The sequence below is a fragment of the Nansenia antarctica genome (genome assembly GCF_963989245.1).
Source record: "Nansenia antarctica genome assembly, chromosome: 5".
Classification (NCBI taxonomy): Eukaryota; Metazoa; Chordata; class Actinopteri; order Argentiniformes; family Microstomatidae; genus Nansenia; species Nansenia antarctica.
The window spans coordinates 65,683,203-65,711,094 of NC_137690.1; the positions used below are offsets into that span (position 1 = coordinate 65,683,203).

At 42.6% G+C, this 27,892-nt stretch overlaps 1 protein-coding gene across 1 annotated transcript in view; it reads left to right on the forward strand.

Moving 5' to 3' along the window:
* Positions 1-5,315: 5,315 nt before the first annotated feature.
* Positions 5,316-27,892, forward strand: part of LOC308158246 (FERM and PDZ domain-containing protein 4-like) — a gene marked incomplete at both ends in the record, with an annotated part of 35,733 nt that continues 13,156 nt past the window's right edge. Inside the window, 3 exons of the mRNA XM_080531841.1 lie at positions 5,316-5,356; positions 24,659-24,775; positions 27,493-27,653. Of these exons, the coding sequence (XP_080387967.1) occupies positions 5,316-5,356; positions 24,659-24,775; positions 27,493-27,653 (319 nt within the window). The remainder of the gene's footprint in view (positions 5,357-24,658; positions 24,776-27,492; positions 27,654-27,892) is intronic.

Genomic DNA, 27,892 nt, shown 5'->3' on the forward strand with positions numbered 1-27,892 from the left:
GTGACAATATCGCATCGCACGCCGTGTGCATTGTCTCATTGGGTCTCATTCAAAACAATGGAATCGAATTCGGCGGTGCCACAAAATCGCACGCCGTGTGCATTGGGCTTTAGAGAGAAAAGTTCACCATAATATAATGCAATATTAATTTGATGATGATGCAATGCTAAAGGAACTTAAAGTTCAAGCTTTCTGTGTATAATTACAGTGTTACATATGTTAGCCTGCATGTCAGTGTACATTATATCAGTTTGATGATAAATTAGAGACATGAAGATGTGCAGTCCTTAGTCCCTTTGTTACTGGAGATGTGAACTCACTACAAAGGGGTGTTTTACCACCTACACTCACGCAGGCCTCCAAGACCCAACAAGCTGTTCATCATTTCGTCCTATTTCACTTCTCAATGTGGATGTAAAAATACTGGCTAAGGTGCTGGCATGTAGACTAGAGATTGTTCTCCCCACGGTGATATCTGAAGACCAGACAGGCTTTATAAGGAACCTTCATTCCGTCATCCACTGATTGTGATGTTCTCAAACAAGTCCTGAGGTGGTAGTTTCCTTAGATGTGAAGAAGGCTTTTGATAGAGTAGAGTGGGGCTATCTGTTTTTCACACTGGAACAAGTTGGATTTGGGAAAATGGTTTTGTCTTGGATATACTTGCTTTACACCTCCCCCAGGCATGTGTCTCAACCAACTCTCGCTCTCGGTTTTCCCTCTTACACTTTGTCCATTCTGTTTTTCACTGTCACCATAGAGCCCCTGTCCACCTGAACATTATCATCACCCAGTCTCTCTGCTCTCTGCACCAACAAAACTTCACAACGAAGGTGAAGGCTGACTTGCAGAGATGGAGTGGCCTACCGCTATCTCTATCTGGCAGAGTGCAGTCCATCAAAATGAATACATTACCCAGATATTTATACGTCTATGTCTCCTCTTATTTCTCCCCAAGTCATTCTTCTTTAAACTGAATAGCATCATTTCCTTTATCTTTACTACAAATATGTATTTTTACTACAGAGAAAGAGAACACAGGGAGGACTGGGCGTGTCAAATTGCATGTTCTATTACTGGGCCGCCAACCTTCACAAAATTGTCCTTTGCGAACCAGATAGTAACTGATGTAAAGTTGAAGCCAGGTCTTGCTTGTCGTCCTCCCTCCAGGCTCTAGCCTGCAGTGATATGCCATTTTCAGCATCAAACCATAGCACTAATCCAATTATTGTCTCAACACTAAAGATCTGGGCCCAAATCAGAGGGAAATGTGGATGGACCTTCATGTCAGCGCCCATTTGTAACAATCACCTTGTCTCGCCTCCTAAACTAGATTCTGGGTTTGCTGCATGGAGTACAGATGGTCTAAGCAATTTACGAGATGTATATATAGATGGTCAATTTGCTGAATTTGGTGACTTAATTAGGACAGGTTGGGAGATTAAACTGGGAATCACTTTTTCGGATGATTGGTGGGAGCAAGCATTGGGAAGAGTTAAATCCTCCTCATGTGTTAGGCTTGGTCTCACCCAGTTTAAAGATCTTCACAGCATCCATTACAGTAAAGCCAGATTGTACAAAATCCATCCCAATGTTGCTGACAATTGTAATAGATGTTCCCATTCGCCAGGGGACCTGTCCCATTTGTTCTGGTCTTGCCCCAAGCTGACAGCATTCTGGAAGTCCTTGTTTGATACCATCTGTGAGGCACTGGAGACGACTATTTTACCTTGCTGTCAAATTGCCATTTTTCGGGTACTTGAGGAGGATGTAGTCTTAACCCAAAAACAAACTCATGTTGTATCCTATGCCTCGCTGATTTCCTGTGGGAGGATACTCTTGCACTGGAAGGCGGAGTGTCCCCCATCAACCACGTCATGGCTGAGTGATGTTCTGTCCTTTTTAAATTTGGAGAGAATTCAATTTACAATAAGAGGATCCTCTGATAAATTTCACACATTGGCAACCATTAATTACATATGTAGATGGACTGCAATCACTGCCCCTCGATTGAGGTTACATGATGTGGGAGTCGTGTGGGAGGGTAATAAAGAATCCTTGTTGGTGTAGGACTCTTGTTGATTGTAGGGGTATTTTCGTTTATGTTGGCGGAACCCATCAGTTTGGATTTCTAGGTCTGGTTATGGGGAAATACAGCCATATGGCTTTAAAGTGCTTTTTTCTGTACTGTCAGGGTTCCTTTCAAGAGTGTTGTTTGTTATTATTATTATTATTATTATTATTATTATTATTAAGAAGAAGAAGAAGAAGAATTTATTGGGGGGGGGGGGGGTTGTGAGTGGGGGAAAAAAGCCAAAGAGTCATCTGTCATAGGTCTACTGCATCACACAGCCAGACATAGAGCCCTTTCACCTTGTGTTTGACCATTGCAGAAAGCAGACAGAATACCAAAGCAAATGCTTTTTAATAAACACACACACACATACACACACACACACACACACACACACACACACACACACACACACACACACTGACCTTGGCTATATTGGTTTTCCCCTGTGTGTCTCCCTTATCTCTCTGGAACACAAAGCATAATTGATGCTTTAGTGGAGCACGTATCCAACCTTTACTGTAATAAGTATCGCCGTGTAAAATCAGTGGAGATGGTCTATTAAACTCAAACCAGGGCTTATCAGTATGTTCTCCTGTGTCTTGTCCTCCACTGTGACTTAGAACCTTTTAGATTAGATTCTTGCATGGACTCTTAAGAAGTTACGTTCTGTGACTTAATGTTCATGCTTAACATTCATGACGTGTACAGTTTTAGATTATAGATGTGAAAGTAATGGGAAATGAATGATATACTTATACTTCCATTTAATAGACTATAACAGCAACATCTTTAAATACAGTTTGTGTCACATCTGCGTTTATCACAGAATATAATGTGTCTGTGTGGGTAGACAGATACATGTGACAGCAGCTGATGAAACCGGGAACAAATCGGCAGCCGATTTAATGTTCAGACTTTCATTCTGAAAAATGTAAATACATTTCAGTGTTGTTGGGAATCAATGACACACTCGCTGGTCAACTAACACAGCTTGTTTTGTGAGCCTGCTAACAATGTAAAGTAGTGTTATAGTTAACTAGGTAGCAGTGGGGATTACTCACCGAATCCATTGCATTGCAATGTTTTGGCTTGACCAGTGTCATTGATTTTCAACAACAGTGAAAAGAAAACATTTTGATTGGTTGACGACTTGTTCCTGGTTTCACCGGTTGCCGTCACAAATGTTAAGCCTGACCAGCCTGAGATGAAAGAAAGGCGAGGAGGGATTCAATGTTTTTTGGGTTTCTAAGTTTAGCACTTCAGGCTTCATCTTTGATATGTGTTGGCGTGACAACCCCTGGTATGGTCCTCAAACACAGGATTCTCATCAAAGATGGACGTGACATGAAAGTGTCTGCCAGATCAAAGCTCTCTCCTCCGAACTTAAAACATTGTTGCATTCTGTGCTCACAGCTCTGGGTTTTTTTTTTTTTTTTTTAAAGGAGACGCTGCGCTCAGCCCTTTGAGTCATGGGGACGCAGAAAACGCCATCAACCTCCATGGGATTAATACGTTTTATTCTGCAGACCCCTTACCTGGAGCAAAGTTAGGGTTACTACAGGCTCACCCTCTTTCCCTTTTGCAGATCGAGGATCAGTTCTGGCTGGTCTAACTCGGGCGAGTTTGGGCTATGGTTTGACTCCAGTGCAGGGTGCTGTGTAAACCAGCTGCTTATGTAACTGACACAATGAACCTGAATCGTATCCTTAAAACAGATCATTCCCTCAATCAGTTGTCAAAAGGGAGTTAAGAGATTTTTTTGGAAATGAATACAAGCAGGAAAGAATACAGTAGAGTATGATGAAATACAGTAAAGTATGATGTAACAACAATCATTTAGTGGAGTCCAATAGGAGATACTGTAGTGTAGACCAAAGAGATAGGTAATGCAACACAACCCAACATGGCCCACCAAACATGCAGCAATCAGAGCAACAGAATTGTTTTCCATTGTTTAGCGCTTTGTTGAGTTGTATTACATGGTGCAGTAAATAGGTGTATGCTTCATTTAAACTACGTCAACACTGACAGGCGCATGAAGGGCTCTCCTTGGCCCCTGGCGTGGATCGCAGAAGGCAGAACATGTTGTTGAGGCTAGGTGATCTGCAGGGCACCATTCAGCCCCCCCCATCAGAGGTTAATGTTGATGTGTCCGTACAAAGCTACTCATGCAATCTTTTAGATGGATTGTGAGTGTCTCTGTGTGTGTACATGTGTTTGCGTGTGTGTGCGTGTGTGTGTGTGTGTGTGTGTGTGTGTGTGTGTGTGTGTGTGTGTGTGTGCGTGCGCGTGTGTGTGCATGCATCTTTTACACGCAAAATGACACACGGGTATAAATATACTTCTGCTTTAATCCTTGTGGGATGTACCTCATTTTCAGCTTTGTAATGAGATAAAAAAATGAATTAGAGATGTGAGTGTGTTCTCTCTGAGTAGCTCGTCTACAGTATATGGTGCTGCAACTCACATAGCAACACAAATAAACCAGAGAGACTGGGTCCTGCAGAGTCAGCATTCCTCTCCTCTTCTGTCACAAGTCTCTCTCTCTCTCCCCCCTCACTCTCTCTCCCTCCATCCCTCCCTCTCTCTCCCTCTCTCTCTCTCTCTCTCTCTCTCTTTCTCATTCTCTCCAATGCTCTGCTGCACACCCTCCTCCCCGGCCAGTAGAGCATCCCTCCCCTCTTGTCTGTCTCTCTCTCTCTCCTTCGTGGGGTGAAGACTGGGGGACGGATAGCTCTACTCCGTGGAGGACATGTGAGTGCTGGGAGTATCCGTCATCCGCCGTGATTTGCGTCCCTCCTCCTCCCCCCCCTCTTTCCTCCTTCATCCCCTCCCCTCCTCCTCCTCCCCTCCCTCTTCGTTGGCTCTTTATCCTCTGTCGCTCCGGCCCGGCACATCTCCCAGCTCTGCTGTGATGGAGACCACACAGAAGCGGCTCGCCACTGCCCGTTGCGGCCAGGGGGACAGCAGGGTAGTACGGACCAGATAGTCCAAGGCAGGGGGGACCCTCAACTGGCCCACTTCCACTCTCAAGGGCATCGCATTGGAAAGAGGGACAGGTCTTTAGCCTCTTGTGCCCTCTCTCTCTCTCTCTCTCTCTCTCAGCAGAAAGGACCCTTCTGTCTGTGTGACTCTGTTGTTGCATCCACCGTTTGACATTCCTTCACTAACTCCTCACTCTGGATTTGAATCTGGATCTGAATCTGAAGTGCCTGAGTTTCAGGCGTAGCTCGAGTGCATGGACGTGTTTGGCTTCGGAAAGATGGCAAAGCTGTCAGGGTGAGTGTGTATACTGGGGGCGCAGGGTGTGTGTGTGTGTGTGTGTGTGTGTGTGTGTGTATGTGTGTGTGTGGAGGGGGAGGCGGGGGGGGGGGGGGGGGGGGGGGTGATGCCTGCATTGGAAGAATAAGCATGTGACCAATAAGCAAGCGTCAGTTTAGTTTTGGAGTGTGGACCCACACGGAATTAGCGACTCAGTGCTGAGGCCACGGCTATGTGCCTGATCCAAAAAGTTAGTAGAGTGAAAGACCAACAGAGAATGTGAACATGAGTGAGAGGAAGAGAGAGTGAGAGCCTTGCTATAAATAACAATAGACTTAAAGCATAAGAGGCTCCATAAGTATACTGCAGTAATAAAGAAGAGCCCAGTGCACAAGAATCCCTGATCGCTGTTATTTTACACTCTAGTCACCCTGCAGCCCAGGGCAGCCCTCGTCCTGCTGAATCACACGCACGCACACACACACACACACACACACACACACACACACACACACACAATGATCCCTCATTCGAGTGTGGTCGCAACACTAAACCCACTAAACATGGCTAAAAAAACAAATCTTTTAAACCTCACCACACAGAGCAGACGCTCACAGCTGGGCTGAATCTCTTGTCTTGTGAAGTGGGAAAGTGTTGCTTAATTCAGCACCTCAAGTTTACAACGGCTGGGGATCTACTGGGTTCCTTCAAAGCTTGTGTATCAGGTGGCTGTTATTGGCTGGCAAAGTTGACAGCAGAGCTTAAGCGGTTGGAGTATTATTATTTCCAAACATTAGATCAATCTGTTATGTTTCTGTTGTTCTTTGGCTATATTCCATGCTATGTAAGAAATGGAACATCTTACTTACGAAGAGCCATTGTAGAGGTTTGGGTTAAAAAGGTCATCATTATGGTCCAGATGTTCATGGCTTAAAAGAATAGTATTACTACAGTGATTTAGTTTTTCCATGAACCCACAGTTTGTTTTCTGAGAAAGGTGCAAGCAGCAGCACATGTGTATCAGCGCGGGCACATATGCGAAATCCGAGGGAGGGGAGGGAAAACCAATTCGCCCACAGTAGACTCTCTCTCTCTCTCTCCATGCAACCCTTAAAGTTGCACTATTCTCTCGATTTGAGTCACGCTAATCCTCCTAAGGGATTTGGTTGGTGATCACCGCGGCACACATGGCCCGGTTTCATTCAGTGGATGAAATCGTTGCATGTCTCTGTGTGCAGTGTCTATCAGCTAGAGGAAAGTGAGGACAAAAAAGAAAGAAAGGAGGAAAACTAGTAACACATGAAATAGGACCTTATATTATAGAAGAACACCTAGAATGTGTGTTAGAGAAGCTCTGGTGAAGCTCTGGTGACATTATTGAGAGACTCTGATTCTGGACAGTATGTTGTTACATCCCAATCACCGGACAGGACAGGCTCATTGTAATGCATGGGATTTAATTAGGAATGTGTGTTTGATGCCATTCCTCATTCCATTCTACACATTACAATGAGCCCGTCCTCCGATTTCATCCTCCACAAGCCACCTCTGATCCCAATAGATGTTGTGGAAAATATCGGTACAGTAACTGGGTCTCAATACAAACATGTTACTTGTCTATGAGATGGGGGAAGATAATTGGCAGGCTTAAAGCTAAAGTTAGGCCTACTATCTGGGAAATTGTCTTCAGTGGAGCGTTAATCAGCTAAGGAGACTGCTCATCTGAACCATTCAAATTGACAAAGCCAATCACGACGAGGAAGAAGACTTATTTTTGTCTTTAGTAATAACTAGTATTGACAGTTGAGTAGAACTGTCACTTTTGAATGCATGACAGAGATGCACACCAAGGACATCCTCTACGCCCCGTATTTACCACAGCAGCATCGCACCGATCAATTATGGAAATAAAGCAAACAGTATGTTTTTTTTTCCATCAAATTCTAGGCTTCTGCCACTCTCCACCAGGAAAATAAATTAGTTTCCAGGGAGAGCGCTCTACTTCCACTTACATGCTGATTAAGACACTTCACGCTTGGACCCAGCGGGCCTAAGCGCACCCACTTTGCCCATTGGCCCACCCAAAAATGTTGAGTATTCAAGGATGAAAACTGAGCTGGAGAGCGTGTGTTGGCAGCTCATATATATGGATGGTAAATCCACTGATGTCTGTGCGTCAGCTATTATGTTTCTTCAAATCGATTCATATCATTGTGGATGGCCATAAGATAAAAATGGCCATTCTGTTTGCGACGTAGGACTTTGATTTCACAAACTAGTCGTTTCATTTACTATTGAAAACTGATCGCTATATTCTGTAGTCGCCCCCACCGAGTCAGGGCAAGAAAGGTGCGAGAATTTCGCATAGAGGAGGAGGTGTCACATGCAGGATTTAAATGGATTTCCAATTTTTGTCGAAATATTGAAAACATTTTTTTTTTACTTAGTTCAGTAGGAAATGTTTTTTAATGTATTACTGTTATGTAATTAGGATTACTGTTGTAAAGTAGTAATTTGTGTTTCTCTGACGAACTACAGTGACATTAACACACCAAGAAACACAAATGCAGCATCATTGACTCAATCATGACTCAACTCAAAAAAATCTGTTTCGGATTGTTCAATGGAGTCCCCCTGTGAAAGTGGTGGTGGTGGTGGTCAGACAGTTCAGAAAACGTTGTTTCGTTAAAAAATGTACATTAAAAAGAGAGAGAGAGAGAGAGAGAGAGAGAGAGAGAGAGAGAGAGAGAGAGAGAGAGAGAGAGAGAGAGAGAGAGAGAGAGAGAGAGAGAGAGAGAGAGAGAGAGAGAGAGAGAGAGAGACATGAAAAGTACAGTATGAGGATGTGGAAAAGTATTGAATAATTAATTATATGCCAATATGAAGTCAATTTGATGCTTTGAAGGCACAAAACTTCCGAAGGCATCTATCCGAATACAGATATAGATAATTTAGTAGGTTGAACAGATACAGATACAGATAATGACATTTCTGTACACCCCTACTGTCTAGTTAGTTGGTTGACTGGTTGGGTCAACGTAGGTCTGCGCTCCACTCAAAATAAATTGCTTCACTGATCTGACAAATTGGTGTGGGAAAGATGCTTGTGCGAGCATCCTTATTGAAACAATTTTGCAATGTTCTCCGAACAGGTTTGTTGATAGAATATTAGGCATACAGTGTGAGAAATGTGGCTGTAGGCTGCGCAAGGACTGTGGAGGAAAAGTGTGAACTGTCACTGTACTGTATCTCTGCTTGGGGAGAAGACCAGGAGCATGTATGGAAAAGCACAAAATCTAAAAAGATTGTATAGATCCCCCCCTCCCCCCATGTTTCACTTATTTGAGCACCTGCACACATTTCTTTATCATTTTGTTTTCCTACTACACGCATGATTCCTTCTAAACCAACATATGGACTTGGGAAATATAAACCTTATGTCAGTTATGTCAGATAAAAAAAGACTGGTTCTGATTAAATAAAGATTTCATGGTAAAGACTACAAAAAATCTATAATTGCACAAGAGGTACTTTCAAGCAGCACTGTATGTCGTTGATATGATGCCATCTTTTACAATCAGGATTACAGGATTACATAAGACATTACTTTTAATTACTTTGTGCTCCACCAGGTCAGTGCAGATTTCAAATGACTAGACCCGCATGACTAGATGTTTGTAAGACCACACGTCTGCACTTATAAAAACTGTGCAATAAATTGGCCTGAGCACCGTTATGTAGTGCTTCAATTAAGCTAATCTACACTCTAAACATTGATTTAATTGACTTATACAGCTTCTGTTCATAGTTATCTATTGTTGGTGGGGTATACTTTCTATTACATACTGAGGATCCTCAAAGTGTGATAAAAATGTATGACTACAGTGGGGTGCAAATGTGGGCACCCCTAGTCAAAATGCCTGTTACAATTAAAATCTAAGAGAAAAGAAGCAAATCTAACCTCTAAATGGCACAAAGTTAAACATGACACATTTCATCACATTTTATTTTTTACTTTTTACAGTTTCAAAATAATAAAACAAGGAAAAAGGCCTTGTGCAAAAGTTAGGGAACCCTGTCAGCTAGTACTTTGTCACTCCTCCTCAACAGCTTGCAAACGCTTCCTGTAGCCAGCTAAAGGCCAATGCACACAGCGTGCGATTTTGTCGCACGACAACATTCGATTCTCAATACACACCAATGAATGTGAGTGTAGAATCTAATGTTGTCGTGCGACAATATCGCATATCCTCGAAAAGGAGGTACAGGACCCCGGCCGCTAAGACAAACAGACTGAAGAACTGCTTCTACCACAGGGCCGTCAAGGCCCTGAACACAGCAAAGACCTAAGTTCTGGGCCCAGGACAGTCTGGACGGATTGTATGGCAGCTGCTGGACTGAAAAAATCAGGTGTAGTGCTGAGGCACAAACATGTACATTTCAAGCCTGCAAACTGTGACACTTTAAATAACGTGAAAAAATACTATTGTGCAATATGACAACCCTAGTTGACTATCTGTGCAGTATAGTACAGTGGATTGTGTACATAACCTTTATTTATGTAAACCAGCTCCTTACCTTCTTGTGATTTTATTCTTTTTCTAAAAGTTTTTTTTTTCCCCTTTCCTAACACCAGGGGAGCCACCCCTCCTAAATTTCGTTGTTTGGTACCTGTACTGTAGCAATGACAATAAAGTCCATTCATTCATTCATTCATTCATTCATTCATTCATTCATTGCACGCCGTGTGCATTGTCTCATTGGGTCTCATTCAAAACAATGGAATTTAATTCGGCGGTGCGACAAAATCGCACGCCGTGTGCATTGGCCTTAAGAGTCTTTCCATTCTTGTTTTTGGAATGTTTCCCCATTCTTCCTGGCAGAACACCTCTAGCTCAGAAATATTCTTCGGCCTTCTTGCATGCACAGCATGTTTGAGATCTCCCCACAGATTTTCAATAATATTCAAGCTTGGGGACTGTGATGGCCATTCCAAAACCTTCATCCGTCTTTCCTGGAGGTACTTCATGGCTGATTTTGAGGTATGCTTCGGGTCATTGACTTGCTGGAATACCCAACCTCTCTTCAACTTCAATTTCTGGACTGACCTTCGAACGTTAGTCTCTAGAATGTCTTGATATTTGGTGGAATCCATTTTTCCTTCCACCCACACAATATTGCCTGTGCCCCCAGCTGCTACACAACCCCAAAGCATAATGGATCCACCTCCAAGCTTAACAGTTGGCAAGGTGTTCTTCTCTACAAATGCTACACCCTTTTTTCTCCAAACATACCTTCTTAAGTTGTGGCCAAAAAGTTCCATTTTGGTTTCGTCAGTCCAAAGCACATTGTTCCAATAGGCTTCAGGTTTCTCAAGGTTTTCTTTTGCGTACTTCAGACACTTAATTTTGTATTGAGGTCGTAGGAAAGGCTTCTTTCTGGCAACTCTGCCAATGTAGGTCTTTGTTGTTTAAGGTACTCTGTATTGTTGTCCTGTGAACAACTAGACCTGTGTCTGCTAGTATTGTATGCAGCTCTTTTGCAGTGATGTGTGGGTTCTTCTGAGCATTTCTCACCAGATCTCGGGCCCTCACCTGTGTCCCTGTACTTGTCTCTGCTGCCCTTATATCAAAAAAGGTCCTTGTTATGTCCATTTTCCTTTTTTCCCTGGCATATTTGTGTTACAGCTCACCTATTAAAAGTGAGACGATTGACAACAATCAAAAACATGCTTGCACACACATATAACTTACTCACACACACAAGTTATTGTTACCGGCCCCACTTTGGTACAATTATTACAGAAATGATTAAGAATAGAGACATATAGTTGGCATACTTAAACTAGCTGTTGTACCCTTTAACGTTCGCTAACTAGCTTGTTAGAGTTAGCTTCACAATTGCGGGTGACGTTAGGCCTGTTTTATTTGCTAAAATAACATATTAGAACATGTTTGTATTAATACAACATGACATGGACTTGTTCATTAATATGTTACATTTGAACCAACAGTATTATGGCGTTTATACAGTTTGTTTAACCCACCTGAATTAACGAGGATCATGGACAAGGTTACTCCATGGCTTGTTTATTGAGGAACTGGGCTACTAGCCAGAGCAGAAGCCTCTTATGTCCCGCTCCACTACAGCGTCTGGATGGTGGGGTGAGATGGAGCCAGGAGGATTTTGAGTTACCGTTGTGTGGAGTGGATAAAATGACAAAACGTGTTTCAGATAACATTTTCATGGGAAAAAGACAGGTTTTTTATGGCGAGTGCCATAAATTGCCATACCAACACGATGCCTATCGAGACACAGAGAGCGAGCCACACACTTTTAATGAATGGATTGAAGAGCCACACACAGACAGGCAAAGAGCAACATGCGGCTCGTGAGCCGTGGGTTGGCCACTCCTGGACTAAACCATTTTGCGCCAAAGAGGGGTCTCACAGACCTTCCAATAATTTTGGGAGAACTGTGGCACAAAGTTCATTCTCTCAATTGCTGTAATCAACAAACTTAAATAAGTTATGACACTAATTCATTTGAAATAAAGAACATTACAAACAAAACTAAACAAAAATTCCAGGATTTTCAAGGGCCCTCTCCCTGCTGGGGCCCTGGGTAGTCAGGTCCACTTTTCCCCCAGCTAGAGTGCCATACGTTCAAACAATGTTTGGATTCAGACATTGCTGCACCATACCATTTCTTTTTATGTATTTTTTCTCTAAAATGGGGAGGCTACACATTTCCAATACACTGTAGGTGACTGACTGGGACTGGATGGGGGGGGGGGGGGGGGGGGTGCTCAAAGTGCTGGATTCATGATACCATCCTCATAACTGAGATTAATTAACGTCAATCAGGGTGATCATTGTTTCATGAAAGATTCAGGTCTTTCCTCGCAGATGACAAGATTTGAGCTTTTACATCAGAATCCTCATAACAAAAGCAGCGCATGAGTGTGTCCTCTGGGGAAGCCTAATTATAGTTCCATCTTTCACATAGGCTACCGTGTTGTTAGTAAGCCTACAGCCTAATGTAGGTCTACATAAATCATGTTCAAACTACTGCAAATGAATGCAATATTTTATCAACCATAGAAAATTTATATTTATTTAGGGCCCATCCATAAATTTGTCAGGCCCACCCAATATTCCATTCCTGTCAACCCCTATTGGATTAGCAGGAGGCAACAGAACAGTAATGAGTGAGAATGATGTATCTGCACTGTATAGGGCGAAAGCGCTTAACACATTTATCCGGGTATTGAAACATTGGGATACTAACTCGTTCAAAGTGGCTTGAAGTGAAGAATTAGCGACATGTTTATGAAGCACTGTTTTGAATTGTAACCGGGTTTTCATTCCCGTAGGAATGTTGTGCTTGACATATTTACGTGTGATCTTTGTCAATCAGCTGCATCACACTTAAAAGTTATTTCAACATCAACCCGCCGATGCTAACAATGCGACCAGTCAATCGTAACGGCAGTTAGCATGTTAAGTCATATTTTCAGCATCCATGGCAGGAAATGTTCTTAGTGACAACCAAAATTAGCAGGCTAAGGATAAAATACAATTAGTGTCAGGTCTAAGACAACAAAGAGGATAATTTTGAGCTCATTTTGCTGCGTGTCTGTAGCAGGACCATGCAGCTTTCCCCAAAATCAGCGGGACCACACCTGAGCAGGACCGCCCTGTCTGCTATCAGTTTCTTGTTGTGGTATGAATACACAATACTGCCATAGTGAGACGTTATTTAGCGGACTAGTTTAATTATGTATGACTTTCTGTTTTAGAGTAGGCCTACATGAGAACTGCCTTGAGTAGTTGGCGAAAGTAAGGTTTATATATAGCATAGGCCATAGACTCTCCATTTGAATCTTCTCTGAATTGTTATTGTGCTATATACTATCTTATACTGAGAGCCTATATCCAAATCTATGAACAACATTATGCATTAATAATAATGCGAATAATGATTTATTCGATTGCAGCTTTTTGTATCACATTACAGTTAAATCCGCAGCATGTTTCGGACCGGTTATCAATGGCTGCAGAACCTGTTTTGCTCAGCAAATGTGTTAACATTGCGTTCTTCTGCTCTCGATAGTGTCACACTCGCAATGTATATTCGCCATCAAAGATATGCTGAGAGGCAGCAAGCCAAAGGTTAGTGGATGTCAGCACACACAAACACCAGTCAGCCTGTACCACATGTCATAGAAAAGACCTAAACCAATGGGTTATCAGAGCTCTTTACTACAGTATCATTCAAAAACAGAAACACTCCAGCTGAAATAATAACCCTGTCATATTCAGCAATAATGATGATCATCTTCTGTAATATTATTTTAGTATGTACTGTATTTAGTAATGCCTGTTCTTGAGGTATTTTTAGCTTTGGGATTTATGCTCCAGTGTTTTCTGCAAATGCAGATGTTCCAGTCCAACATTATTTAACACTGGTGAACATGTGCCGGCTGAGACAAGACGCTCGGCAGAACATCCCTGCAGTATGCACAAGCTGCTCAGGTCAGCTGTGGCTTTCTATCACAGATGCATTCCATTGCACTTAGATTGTTTAATGAGACATTATTTCTTGTTTTAGGGGAGTCACACAATACAATCTGGCAGCCCGGAGCATTACATCTCCCAGAATAGGGACATGGCAAAGCTGTTACGATGAGAGTCATTCGCTCAAGTTGATCTATTCTTTATACATAATATGTATTACCTCAATTCGATTATTGAGTTGTTAATTAACCAAACACTTATGGGTAAATTGACCAAATTGACACTGATCAAGGTGTTCATTCCTGTTGTGAAATTGTCGACAGCGTCTTCTTGCCAGACCTGTAGGAAAACAAAGCAAATTAATTCAGTGATGACAGTACCTCAGTATATGAGAGTTTGCAGTATGAAGAGAACAATAATGTTGTGAACTAGCTGGATTCAATTATTGTCCAACAAATAATGACCTTGCTTGGATTTTTTTAAATATCCTCTTCATTGGCCTACAGTATTTTTTCTTTCTTGGCAGTAACACTGAAATGTTCACAGCTCTTTGAACCACTGTTATTAAGCAAGGTAGCGTATCCGCCAAACCATTCATTATGGTAATTAATGATTAAAATGAAGGACAAAGCCGGTTTAAAATGGTCCACTCAATGGCCACCAGGTAGCATTATACTAATTTAAGAGGGAGAAATTCAGCCAAAATATTCACGGTCCCGATAGTCAACCTTGGAGAGGGTATTCTGCACATTGATCATTGTTTGTGCTCAGACACTTTTTGCACATGCGCATAAACCAATACTGGCCTCTACTGTAAGCCAATCAAAATAATCAGCTAGGCCTTTGATTGGTTCATTCCATTGACTGATGGAAACCTTGATTGATTATGTTTCCCACCCCCCTCTTCTCATAACACACACACACACACACACGCATACCCAACCTTCTACAAAGAGAGGTTATATACCTACGCTGGAGGGGTAGACATTGATTGAGCATCTTATCTTCTTATACACCTAATGTGATAGAGGGACAGCTGAGGTTCCATGGAGGTATGCGACGTAGACATGAAATGAGGACACTGCGCCCACACCACTCACAAATAAATACACCATTTCACACATACCAAAAAGCTTGTACACAATTATGCACAAGTCAGAGAAACACCACACACAAACCATTGCCTAACATCACATGCACTCGCCATAATAATTGAACACGTACACACGTACACACATACACACGTACACACGTACACACGTACACACGTACACACAGACACACAGACATACACACGTACAGCTGAGCATGAGTTTGAGCTGAATACTAATGATTCTCCCTCCCTCTGTTTGCCTTGCTTGTTGGTGGAGCCAATTCAGTACAGACTGTTCTACTGCAGAGTGTTGTACTCTGCTATGGGCTGGTTGCCAGACCATTATGTGCCAGTTAAAACATCAAGTCCCCCTCCTCTATGTAATCCTCCTGGCTTCTGGAGAGGCATCTTAAGGGCTGTGTGATCTGCAGTAAACACCCCAAGGCCCCCAATGGGTTTATTCTAAGTGTCTCTTTAAAGTAGCAATGTGGTCAATCAAAAACATTTAAAATGCCCAAAATGCTATTCTGACATACCGTATGTACCAAATCGGCAATGAGTGAAAAACACACAACACGTTTGGAATTTTCCTGAATTCGCAGAATATTGTGTTAAGTTACAGCGCATTGGAAAATGAAGGAAGAGGAGAGGTTACAAATGTAGCCTAATCCAGGTTATCTGAAGGAGAAACCCTATTCAAGCAAGCAATGAGCCCTGCCTACTGCCTGGCCTATAAAGGTCTCCACGACCAGTGAACCATTATTCACCAGCTTTCCAGAGAACCTGGGTTACAGTACATTTGCAATCTGTAGTTCTCTTTCAGTCGACTCTGTTCGACCCCTCAATATGGGGGAGTTATTTAACACGCAGAGCACATACTGGACAGAGGGTGTTCATACACTCTCCTGCTCCGGGGAGAGGAGAAGGGAGTGAAATGAAAAGGGAGCAGTAAGGCAGCTTGGCCTTGGGGAGGATTATGGGAATGAACGCAGCAGTAGAGTGTAACATAACGTTAGTGTTGACAGGGGCAAATTGAATACATGTAGGATGGACCGATGCACACAGCTTTGCCTCACAGCTTTGCCTCGGCCAGCACAAGTAACAATGCGGTCTTATAAGACAGCATCTTCATATCAACAGTCTGGAGAGGTTTGAAGCGGTCACGAGTGAGTGCCTCAAGAACCAGAGACAGGTCCCACGAGGGGGACACTCTGTCTGATGACCCATACTGAGGGGTCGAACCAAGTCGACTGAAAAAGAACCCAGGAAACCCAATCATCAGTGTGGTTCAGTCAGGTTTGGTGGTTAGCCAGAAAAGAAACATAATGATATATTTTTTTCTTTAAACTTTTGGTGAGGCATTACATAAAAACAAAGTTTTATATTGCAATTGAATGCATAAATAAACAAGTGTACAGTAAACATGTCGTCCCTCATGGCCAATCAGTGTCATTTCGGAATTTCAGTTTGTTGTTGAGATATGTCTGAGGCATATATATACAAATATACTGTACCCTCCCCGATTTCATTATGGGGGACAATTAGTATAAAGTAGAGTTTAGTCCAAACAAAACACCTTTCTCAGGTACCGGCTACTTTACAGATCCAGTAGCTCGCTCCTCCAGATTGTCTCAGCAATCATTCATTCATGATAATAAAATGGATGAGAGTGAGGGGAATTGGGTTCCTAGACTAAGTGGCTGCAGGGCTCGCTGTGTATCACTTGGTCTAGCTTCAGCTAGACTAGTATTTTTCACCCTCCAAACACAGCAAAGAAAATGGGTGATAAGGAAGTAGAACTATAAGGTAGTAGAACTATGGGTGATAAGGTAGTAGAACTATGGGTGATAAGGAAGTATCACCCATAGTTTCACATAGCCATGGCTGAAATGTAATACAGATAAGAGTGTGGGGTGGCTGTCGTCCAGGAGGTAGAGCCAGCGTCTAATGATAGCAAGGCTGGCGGTTCGATCGGCTACATGTGTCGAGGTGTCCTTGGGCAAGACACATTGCTCCCAATGAGCGGGCCGGCACCTTGCATGGTAGCTTGCTGCCATTAGTGTGTGAATGTGTGTGTGAATGGATGAATGATAGGTGATAAGGAAGTAGATTATGGCTACAGAAAGCCTGGATTCTTTAAAGGCAGAAGCACTGGTGAGGTGCATTTCTGGAACAAATGGTGGCCACTAGATACAGTGGGAAAGGTATTGTATAAAGTAATAGAATATGAGCGTAAAAGTGTGTGTGTGTGTGTGTGTGTGTGTGTGTGTATGTGTGTGTGTGTGTGTCTGTGTGTGTGTGTGTGTGTGTGTGTGTGTGTGTGTTTGTGTGTGCCCAGCTTCCATGAGTTTGTTTCAGATATTGTTTTACATTCTACCTACATTCTACATTATAAAACGTTATCATTTCTGACATCGCTGGAGTGCTCCTCTTTCGTGTCTTCTTGCATTGCATTATGGACAAAGAGTCATGCAACAATCGCATTGTATTCATGAGATGTGTACACACTTGATGTCCGAGCTGGGAATGGGATTTCACTGGTGTGGTTGATGGATGATCTGCACTGTATACATGTACTAAACACTAATCCTAACCTGGAGTGTAGTATAGGGGAAAAGACGAGGAAAGAATAGAAAAGGTGGTCTGGTTTTCTAAGAAGAATGAGAAATAACAGTATGGGTACACCTTACTATCACAGGCTGGGCCAGCTCCGTCTGAGCTCCCTTGAGCAGCGTGACCGGGCGGCGATCCGTGTGATAGTTTGTTCAGGTTTTGTCGTTTTTTGGTTAGTAGGTCCAGTAACAGAAACACAATTGGTTTTCTAAGAAAATAGTCCATGGGTTTTCCTGATGTGATGATTACTCCAGCGACAGTGGCATTCCGTGTGTCTTTCCCCCCATCTCTGTAAGCATCACCTAAACTTTATCGCTTCTAAGGTACGCATGCGCACTCATTCACCCACATTTATCAACAGTGCTTAACTCTAACTGAATGAAAACCAGACCATACACAATGTGAAGGAAAGGAAGGAAATGGAGAGAACTATCACTTTCCACTCATACTACTACTAATAATAATGATATGAATGTGAATGGATCATTATGAAATTTGGCCTATATTTAGTCTGTCCCCACTTGAGTAGACGTGACAAATGGCTTTGAGAAATAATTAGTAACGTCTGACAAATTGTCATAGGCAAAACAGCCTATGCAATGTCCTAGGCAAAATATAGACTTTTTATTTAATTTCACAGTTTAGGCACATGCATCACACAGAGCCTTTCACATAGCCACGGTTGAAATGTAATACAGCTAAGAGTGTGGGGTGGCTGTCGCAGGAGGTAGAGCCGCAGGAGGTAGAGCCGGCGTCTAATGATAGCAAGGCTGGCAGTTCGATCGGCTACATGTGTCGAGGTGTCTTTGGGCAAGACACATTGCTCGGAGCAATTTGCTCCCGATGAGCGGGGCCGGCACCTTGCATGGTAGCTTGCTGCCATTAGTGTGTGAATGTGTGTGTGAATGGATGAATGAGAGGCCGTTAAAGCACTTTGGAATAAGGCGCTATATAAGTGCAGTCCAAGAGTATTATAAGTCTTGGCTGACCAGGAGATAGGGATAGGAGAGTACTCCAGAGAGAGTGAGAGAGAGAGAGAGAGAGAGAGAGAGAGAGAGAGAGAGAGAGAGAGAGAGAGAGAGAGAGAGAGAGAGAGAGAGAGAGAGAGAGAGAGAATGTGTGAGAAAGAAGTGCAGAGACATTAGGTGAAAGAGAGAGAGATGATTGAATAATAAAAAAGAAGGTTCAGGTTGTGTGGTTCCACAGCAGTGGTACAGTAGCAGCAAGTATCTGAGTGATTGCACTGTCCATAGCGCTGGCAGGTTTAAGGCTGCCTCCGGTGCTGAACGGAGAGCTGAATGGACATGTATCCACGGCGAGACATAAAATGTACAGCCGATTCTTGTCAGGTTCTACCTTTGAATTCTCATTTTGACTCTGTGATGCAGGCTCACGTCGCATAGAGGACAGGTTGCCATGGAAAAAGACTTTCAGTTCCTTTTACAGTATGGTCCTCCTCAGCATGGCCATCATCCCCTTCATGTATTTTCTCTGAACAAAATATTCACAGCATGGGCACCTCAGTGTTGATGTGGGTTATGTAAAGCATAGCTGTGAGAGCTGAAGCATGTTGTCCTCTGAAAGCATGAAGTATAAATAGGGAGCACTTTAAAAGACATAGAATAATGTATCATTTATGACTCCCCGGAGCATAGACCCAAGAAAGACGAATCTCCAGCAGCCTTGTGGAATGCAGGTCAGGATGTGGCGAATCACAAGGCAATGCATTATGACCATAGCATTAAAATGGGTAGTGTAGTGTAGAGCCCCAAACATCCACATTTGTGGATTCCTTTGGAGCGCTAGATAGACTGATTCTTGCTTACCACATGGTCTCATAGTGCCATGTGTTTTTCAATACACAGTATAACAATTTGGATTAGGCACCATTACAATGGGTAGGTCCATGTGAATTTAAATGTAGGCCTACATACCATTTCTATTTCTAAGCATAGGCCTACATGAGCCGTGTGGAAAGTGTGGAAAGTGTATCATATTTGTGACACTGGTCTGGTGAATAGGGCCGCATGTCAGCAATTCTCAAGTTGCACAAAATGATCAAAAAGCTTCTTTTTAAAAAAAAACAAAACTGTTTTCTGTCTTTTTGCATATTACTAAAGTTGAAGTGTTGAAGAGCCCACTCGATATAACAACAGTTTAAGAATCACTAAATACTTTGTGAATTGGATTCATTGTCTCTTCTGCCCTAGGCTACTGGGTAAGTGCTACATGGCTTGTAAACACATTTAAGTTTTAGGACGCAGGACATGTTCAAAAGCAAGCACTGTGCGATCATCTAATTATGTGTAATTATGCGTTTTTAGCATGTTCATTTTCCATCAGCATGTTGTGATGTGCTAAGCATACAATTAGATGTTCATAGCGATGTTCTTTTTTAGCGCTAGCCTACTAGCAGCTGTTTTGCGTATGTTTTGATTCATTTCTCCACTATTTTCTTTGACGTGTAACAACATTCAAATAAACATCTCTTCTATCTCTTCTATATCTTCTTCAGATATTTTCACATTTCAATGTATGACACATCATTTGAAAGCTTACAATCATAAGCACTTTCATAATCTACTACTACTAAAAAATTACTACCAAAAGTTACTATGCCCTACTTGGGACTTTTTAACTAGACCCTGTCACATTTACTACTAAGTGGAGTGAGAGCGGCCTTATCACAATGTTACATCACACTGGCTGGATTTCTGTCCGAGTGAACGAGCAGAGCTCTCGACAGACTTGACTCAAAATAAACCAACCTGGGAATAGACAGAACATCGCTCAGAGGAGCCCAAATGTTCCAAAAATGAATCTTTCCTTTAAGTGCATTCATCAAGAATAACTTACGCTTGCATGGGTGTTCTGTGCCACATAAGCTACGTGAATCCTGCTGAAGAAGGGATCATGTTTAGCCAATGTATAATAAAGAACTTGTTATTAGAAAGAAAATAACTAGGAGGTTAAAAGGATAGCCTATACGTATATGCAATATACCAAATTTTTCAAAGAAGCTCCTATTTAATCAATGAGATCTTAGAATAAACCGTTCAATGTAAACAAATTCAACTTATTTCCAAGTGCGTGGTTTTTAAAACTAGGCAATGTGCTCCCATACTATGCAGGTATTTTGTTCCTTTTCAATGTGTATTGTCTCGTTCCCAAAAGCTTTCATGTTGGTTCCTCAAGAGCTTAGGCTCCTCTTTATTTTATGACCCAAGTACACACTTACAGTTGAGTATTCCTATGCTCTCCATTCCACACAGACTTAGGTGGAAGTGGAATTAGCTTAGTTGTTCCATAGAGTTGTAAGAGGGGAGGTGGTGGGTGACAGGATCTCTGTTTAGCATTGTGCTAATGGAGGCTAAAGCATCTCAGAAAAGCTCTTAGCTTTGTGCAAGTTGAATGGGTCTGGTTAGAGGTCCTGGTGGTGGTGGTGGGGGGGGGGGGATAAAGAGAAAGGGTTCTCAGATAAAGCACCCTCCTCCCTGTATCTCTTCCAGTCTGTTTGCCCATGTTCCCTGCAGCATGGTGACTTGAGTGGCCAGAGCACAGCATGTTATTGTGTCGTGTGAGTCTGCTAGCACTAACCGCATGAGATTCACTGTGCTTGACAAGAATACAACTCTCTGAACCAAGCACTAATTGATATGATTATCCTACTGTGGGCTGGCAGTACTGTGAGACAAGATTAGGATAGGAGGACCGGGTGCACTCGTAGGAAGAACAAAATAAATGCATGTTACACATTCGCATTAGCCTACGGATATGCAACAATACAGGGGTCCAACCTTGTAGAAAACCTTTTTGTTTCAACCAAGATAATAATAATATTAATAATAATAATAATAGCTTAGATTTATATAGCGCCTTTCTCAAACCCAAGGACGCTTAACAGATTTCGTAGACAGACAGTCAGACAGACAGAACACAAAAACAAAGCAGAGGAAACAAGACTACGAGAGTGACAAAACTAGACTAGGGGCCGAAAGGCCTTAGAGAACAGGTGGGTTTTGAGTACTGATTTGAAGGTGTCCAGGGTAGGGGGGGCATTGCGGATCGCTGTGGGGAGAGAGTTCCAGAGGGTGGGAGCTGCCACACTGAAAGCTCCCGAAGGTCTGTAGGTTTGGTGCGGGGGGTGGAGAGTATAGGCCCATGGTTCCGGCCGCAGGTTCCGGGAAGGGGTGTGTTGACAGAGTGACAGAGAAGGTCAGTGAGGTACTGGGGGGGCGCAGGCGTGGAGGGATTTGTAGGTGAGGAGGAGGATTTTGTATGTGATGCGGGACTTGACCGAAATATGTTTTGGGGCGGACAGTAGAGTGTTCATCAACACATATAATCTGAAAGCTCTTTTTCAAATACATGTATTGTATATGTAGCAGACATTGTTTGCTGATCTGTGCTTGCACCAAGTGATATTATCCTAGAGACCAAAAAAATTATGTTAGATCCAAGAGTCTTGACTTGCACTGACCTCTTGCTTTCTCGCTCACTCACTCATTCACTCACTCAGTCTGATTGTGATCTGATAGTGTTGTGTGCCACTGTGGGCAAATGCTTGTTTCAAATCTTTCACTAACCCGTGAAAAGAAACACTGTTAGGGTATGTTTGTCTACTGCACTACACTAAGACAACCACTTAGAGTAAGTAATATTAACTTTACACTTTACACAATCACATTGGATGATCATTTATGAGACCATTAATTATAAAACGTATAATAAGCTAAAAGTGTTGAAAGAGATAATTGCATAGATCAAATAAGTCATACATTAGGACCATATTAATTTACTGTTTTTGTGCCTTTTGGTTGGATAACAGTTATTCAAAGAAATAGGTGGATATACAATTATAGTTTTACAGTACATGAAGCAAAAGTGTTTTAAGAAATTACTAAATCAATGTATGTATTCATTACATCATCATCATCATCATACTGATTACTTAAGGTCTCAGCTTTGCTTTATCCTCTAGAAGATATCTCTCAGTTTCCTTTCAGAGATGGTTTTCATTTGTATTTCTACTTTGAATAACATCATCAGTTCTAAGACAGCTAAATAAATATAGAAATAGAGGTTCCCATATTACAACCCCCCCCCCCCCCCCCCCTCCTATCTGCTTACTGCTATTTGACATCAGATCAGAGTGGCATTTTTCATACAGTCCCTTCCTCAAATCCTCTTACTCACACACACAGTGTGGATTTGTTTTTGCTCTGATGAGGAGGATTAGGAGATAAAGGAGGGGAGGCCTCATTCTGAATCTCCCGCAGCAGTTTAGTTCAGATCAAAGTCCCTCAACACAATGAGACTCACACTGGGACACAAGCGTGCCGCTTGGATTTCGAGAATCCCAAAGCCATGGTGTTACAATGGCTCCACGTTTCACACCGATAGCTTTATTAAGTCTCTAGAGACATTATCAGGGTCATTTATATGTTAGCTGGTTGTATTCTAACTACTACGGCTCCTGGATTCAGGGAAAACCCCTGATCTTATTGTTAAAGCAAGGGTCAGGAAACTGATTGTACCACAATGTTTGGGTGCCTCAACTACACACACAGTGTTTGGGTGCCTCAACTACACATACAGTGTTTGGGTGCCTCAACTACACAGTGCACCGTCATGTCCATCATAACCGTGTGAGGCTGCCAGAGTGTGAAACAGGAGCGTACTGCAGTGTGTAACATCACTCCAAGTTGTCACATGTGTTCCACGTTTGTTCCCTAGCTGTGTGTGTTGTCGCAGAGATCAGAATAAGAATCAGATCAGAATCTTGATCAACATACAGGAAATTGACTTGGTGTGGTTGGTGCATAGGACATCAAGATAAAAACAACAATATAATAAAACAACAGTATATATGCAAAAATTGTTTAAAAAAACAATGACAAAAGGGGCAGTAAAACAATTATTATGTAGGCTGTAGATTAGTAATGTAATATAATGTAATGTAAAACTAATAGATTACATTGTCAGTTGTATGTGTGTGCGTGTGTGTCTACGTGTGTGTGTGTGTGTGTGTGTGTGTGTGTGTGTGTGTGTGTGTGCGTGCGTGCGTGCGTGCGTGCGTGCGTGCGTGCGTGCGTGCGTGCGTGCGTGCGTGCGTGCGTGCGTGCGTGCGTGTGTGTGTGTATGTGTATGTGTGACAGGGGGTGGGTGGGAGTGGAAATCCCAGAGTCAATAAGAGGCAGGGAACTTGTTTGTGAGGCAAACGTCCATGGGGAAGAAAATGAGTTTTTGGTCTTGTCACAGAAATGCCATTACAGTGTTCTTTTTCTCCCTGAGTAGCTCAGGACATGCAAACAGCCTGGAGAGACGGACTTGAGGCCAATCTTTTATGTGTGGAAAAAAGAAGTACATGGTGACAAACACTTCATACTGCTACTGTAGGCATGTCGTTTTAACATAATAGTTTGTGATTTGATATTATATAATGTATTGGTCAAGAGATGTTTATTTATAATAGACAAGTAAACATATTACACTTTCTTAAACGTTGGATCAACTGTATGGGTAAAGTTGCTGGTCGCTAATCTGTTTGTGTTATTAACTAAACAATGACAGAAGTTGGCTAATAGCATAAAAGATGTAGGGTGACCTGGCTACTAAAATTGAGTCTGGCACATCCAAGATTACCCAAAGGAGGATGTCACTTTTAGCGCAAAACCAATTTCACGGCCTATAAGCACGAGATTGAAGCCTGTTGTGCTTCGTCGTCTCAATTACATCATTAATTTAATTTACAGTGAGCAATTCAGCTTCTCAGGGGTTTCCTGACTGTCTCATGTCTTTGCACTCTTTACACAATTTCATGGGACGACTGCTGCAACAGCAGCCATTATGTGAGTCCAACCAATTACGTGAAGTGATGTTATCGTATGCTGCTGCCCATCCGGAGAAATCAAATAAACTTTATTCCCTGTACAAACCACTCATTCTGGCGTCTCCTGCTGATATGCAAGGCGAGGGATGGGCAGGTTCCTCATTGAACAGGGAGGCCAGTTCTCTGATGCTCATAAAATCAACTATTGATCACATGTTACATTGCAGTATCAAACTGACAGCTTCCTGTTTCCTCTTTTTCAGCCACAAGAACAAATCGTTGGGCTGGCCTCCCCCTTCTGGGTCCTGGGGCGCCCTGCAGGGACCCCCGTATGGCTGGGACATGGCTTCCTCCAGAGAGGGACGGGAATACTTCAGCAAGTAAGTACCCATCGTCTACACAGAGCTGTGAACAACCAGGTGTTAAACTCAAGCCACTCACACATCTCAAGACTGTTTGATGAGCCCACTGAGCTAATAGCTCATGACAATAGTTCTCTAAGACACTTCCTGAAAATAGTGTCTAGTCCCAAACAATACTGTGACAGGAAAGTGTTTTTAACCCCCGCCCCCAACAATGATGACATTGATTGATTGAATTGATTGAAAACTTTATTAGAAGATTTGCAGAAGTAGGTACATGAAAGTACATATTACATACAAGGTCAACTAACAGGATAAAAACCCAAGAAAGCCACTGGCTTATTTCAATTGGGGTCCTTGATTCTCAATTCATCGTTAATGAACTCAGTTGCAAACTGTGCCGCTACTAATAAACAACTACTACGCTACGAAGTGTAGGTTTTTGAACCAAGATTTTTACATTTGAAGTATTTGTAGTTGTGTAGCCCTTGACACGCACAGTCATACAGTGAGTGTTTTAATGTGTTAATAGTTAGTATAGTTAGGAGTAAGTAGTTAGTAGTTCTGCCACTTACATACTGTATTGTCCTTTTGTCAAATGTCTAAATAAAATGTGTCATAAAAAGCTGAGTAGCTGTAACAGAGGTGGTTATCCAAAACGAATGGCTCCTGACAAGTGGTAGTTAAAGCTCGTGTGCATTCATCAGAGGAGATTAATCCGGAAGAGTTGTAAGGACAAGTTAGTTCTCTTTTGTCGGGATATTCCAGACACGTCAAATTCCCCAATGTTCTGCATCAACACTATGCCAATGGAATACTGATACCCAGTACGCCCCTCGCCCCTTCCTCTCTGTCTGACGGCAATTGCTTCAGTGCTGTCTCTTTTAGAATGCTGATTCACTATACTGCTGTTGGAATGCGCGCCCCCCCCCACACACACACACACACGCACACACACACACACACACACACACACACACACACACAAACACCTTCTCATCTTTGAGAAGTGAAGGAGCTCTGAACAGGGAAAGGATGCTGGCTCTTTGGACGTGATGCTGGCTCGGTACGTGATACTGGCAGTTGTTTTGATCCCAGAGAAAATCAGATGGAGTAACTGAAGATGACACGGTGGTGCAGATAGAGACCATCACAATTGTATTTCTAGACAGAAGAACTAGAAAGATTGAAACAGGGAAATAGAAGAGATTGTTCCCCTAACCTAACCTAATCTAACAGGTGAAGTGTACACTCTCAACCTTCATTGCCGTGTACAGTACTTTGAGAGGGAGTGTACGAGTCTGTGTGTGAGAGACAATGTAAGGTGACTTTGTGTGTGACGCAGGTGTGTGTGTGTGCGCGTGTGCACGCATGCTAGATTCTGAATATCCATCCCTCTCCCAGTTCATCGGTCCCTGCCTGCCACCCTCCCTCTCTCTCTCTCTTCTCTTTTCCATGAGGGGGTGGTGGGTCACGATAAATCTTTAATATGTCTTTATCGTAATCCACAAATACATTGTTTTAAAACATTCATGAATCCACATGGATTTATATAGCACATGTTCCTACTGGTTAACCTGCCTCTCTTTTGGTCTCTCTGTCGCTTTTTCACCCTAGTATTGCAGTCTTCCTCTCTTTTCAGTAGTATTATTCAGAGACACAAAACAGGCATTTCTAACAGAATATGAATGGACAAATTGATAATAAGGCGCTGCTTACTGTCTGTCCCTCCGACATGCCCTTCCTGGATCCCTTACTGTGCTTATATGGATTTCCTGGTCCCTGATTTCTGTGTATCCGCTACCATGGCAGCCTTCCGGCCTCAGCTGCCAGTGAACTCTGAACCCTTGCCTGGCTCTAAGGGGATTTATCCTGATGGATCTGCCTGTGTGTGGATGAACTTGGGTACAGGACTTGACATGCTTCATCAGTGCAGATTTAGGAGCGTGCTGTTTGGAAGCTAGCCCTGAGAGAATGAACTCTAGCAGAGAGGGGGCGGGGGGAGACACAAGATAGAATAGATACTGTTCAGTGGAAAGTGGATGTACTCCAAGTGCGGGAATATACTACAGTATATCGAAAGATTGAACTACAACATAGAGTCTTCACATTTTCCAGATCAATGGTCGTTGGAACAGAGGGAATATGGACATGGGTATAGAGAGAGTGAACAATATCATAAGGAACATAACCCTAACAATAAACAGAATAGACTTTTGTCCCAACAAAAATATGCAGTGGGCACAGATGTAGAAGACCACACACTTTGACCTCAGAGATTAGGTATGTGATCACATGGCTAAAAAACAATGAAGGCTAAAACATGACATTTACATTTACATGTTTGGCATTTAGCAGACGCCTTATTCCAAAGCGACTTACAATCAATACATTTGACTAAGCAAGTGAATCATCAATCCACCAGTTGTAGCAGGAAGAGTAATCTAGCTCAGGCCCGGGGCCATTGGCAGTCTCAGTGATAGAAGCATACATTTTTTCTTTCTTATTTTTTTTTTCTTTAATAGACACTGGAGAACAGAGAAACAGTACAAGTAGAAGTCATAGGGGACACAGTAAAGTGGAAAAGCAGGTGTCTCATGAGTCACTGGAACATAGGCACAGTAGCTTTTCTTTCCTCCACTCCAATAGGTGAATACTTTTCCAATGATGTGGTCTAATTGAGTATGTGCAAGTGTGTGATCATAGATGTACATGTGTGTGTCTCTCCCCCTCAGTCAAGTGTCCCAGAGCAGCTCTCTGGAGGAGGTCCATCAGGATGGGGTCCAGCTACTTCCCTCCGCCCCCCGATTGGTGGAGATGAGGCGTGACCCTGTCCTGGGTTTTGGCTTCGTGGCTGGGAGCGAGAAGCCGGTGGTGGTCCGCTCCGTGACTCCTGGTATGTCCCACCAACTACATCTCCCATGACCCCCTGTGAAAAGGTTACCCCTACCTTTCCACTATGCCCCTTACCTCCTGACAAACCCTGTCGAATGAACCTGCTTGTGCTGAATTTACCCTTGCGGTGCCCTCATTATATGTGCTCACTGTAAATAATGACAAACAAAGTATTACGTGCATAATCATGTGATTTGAAAGTTGTAGCACCTCTATATATTGTGTTTGCTAATCTAACTG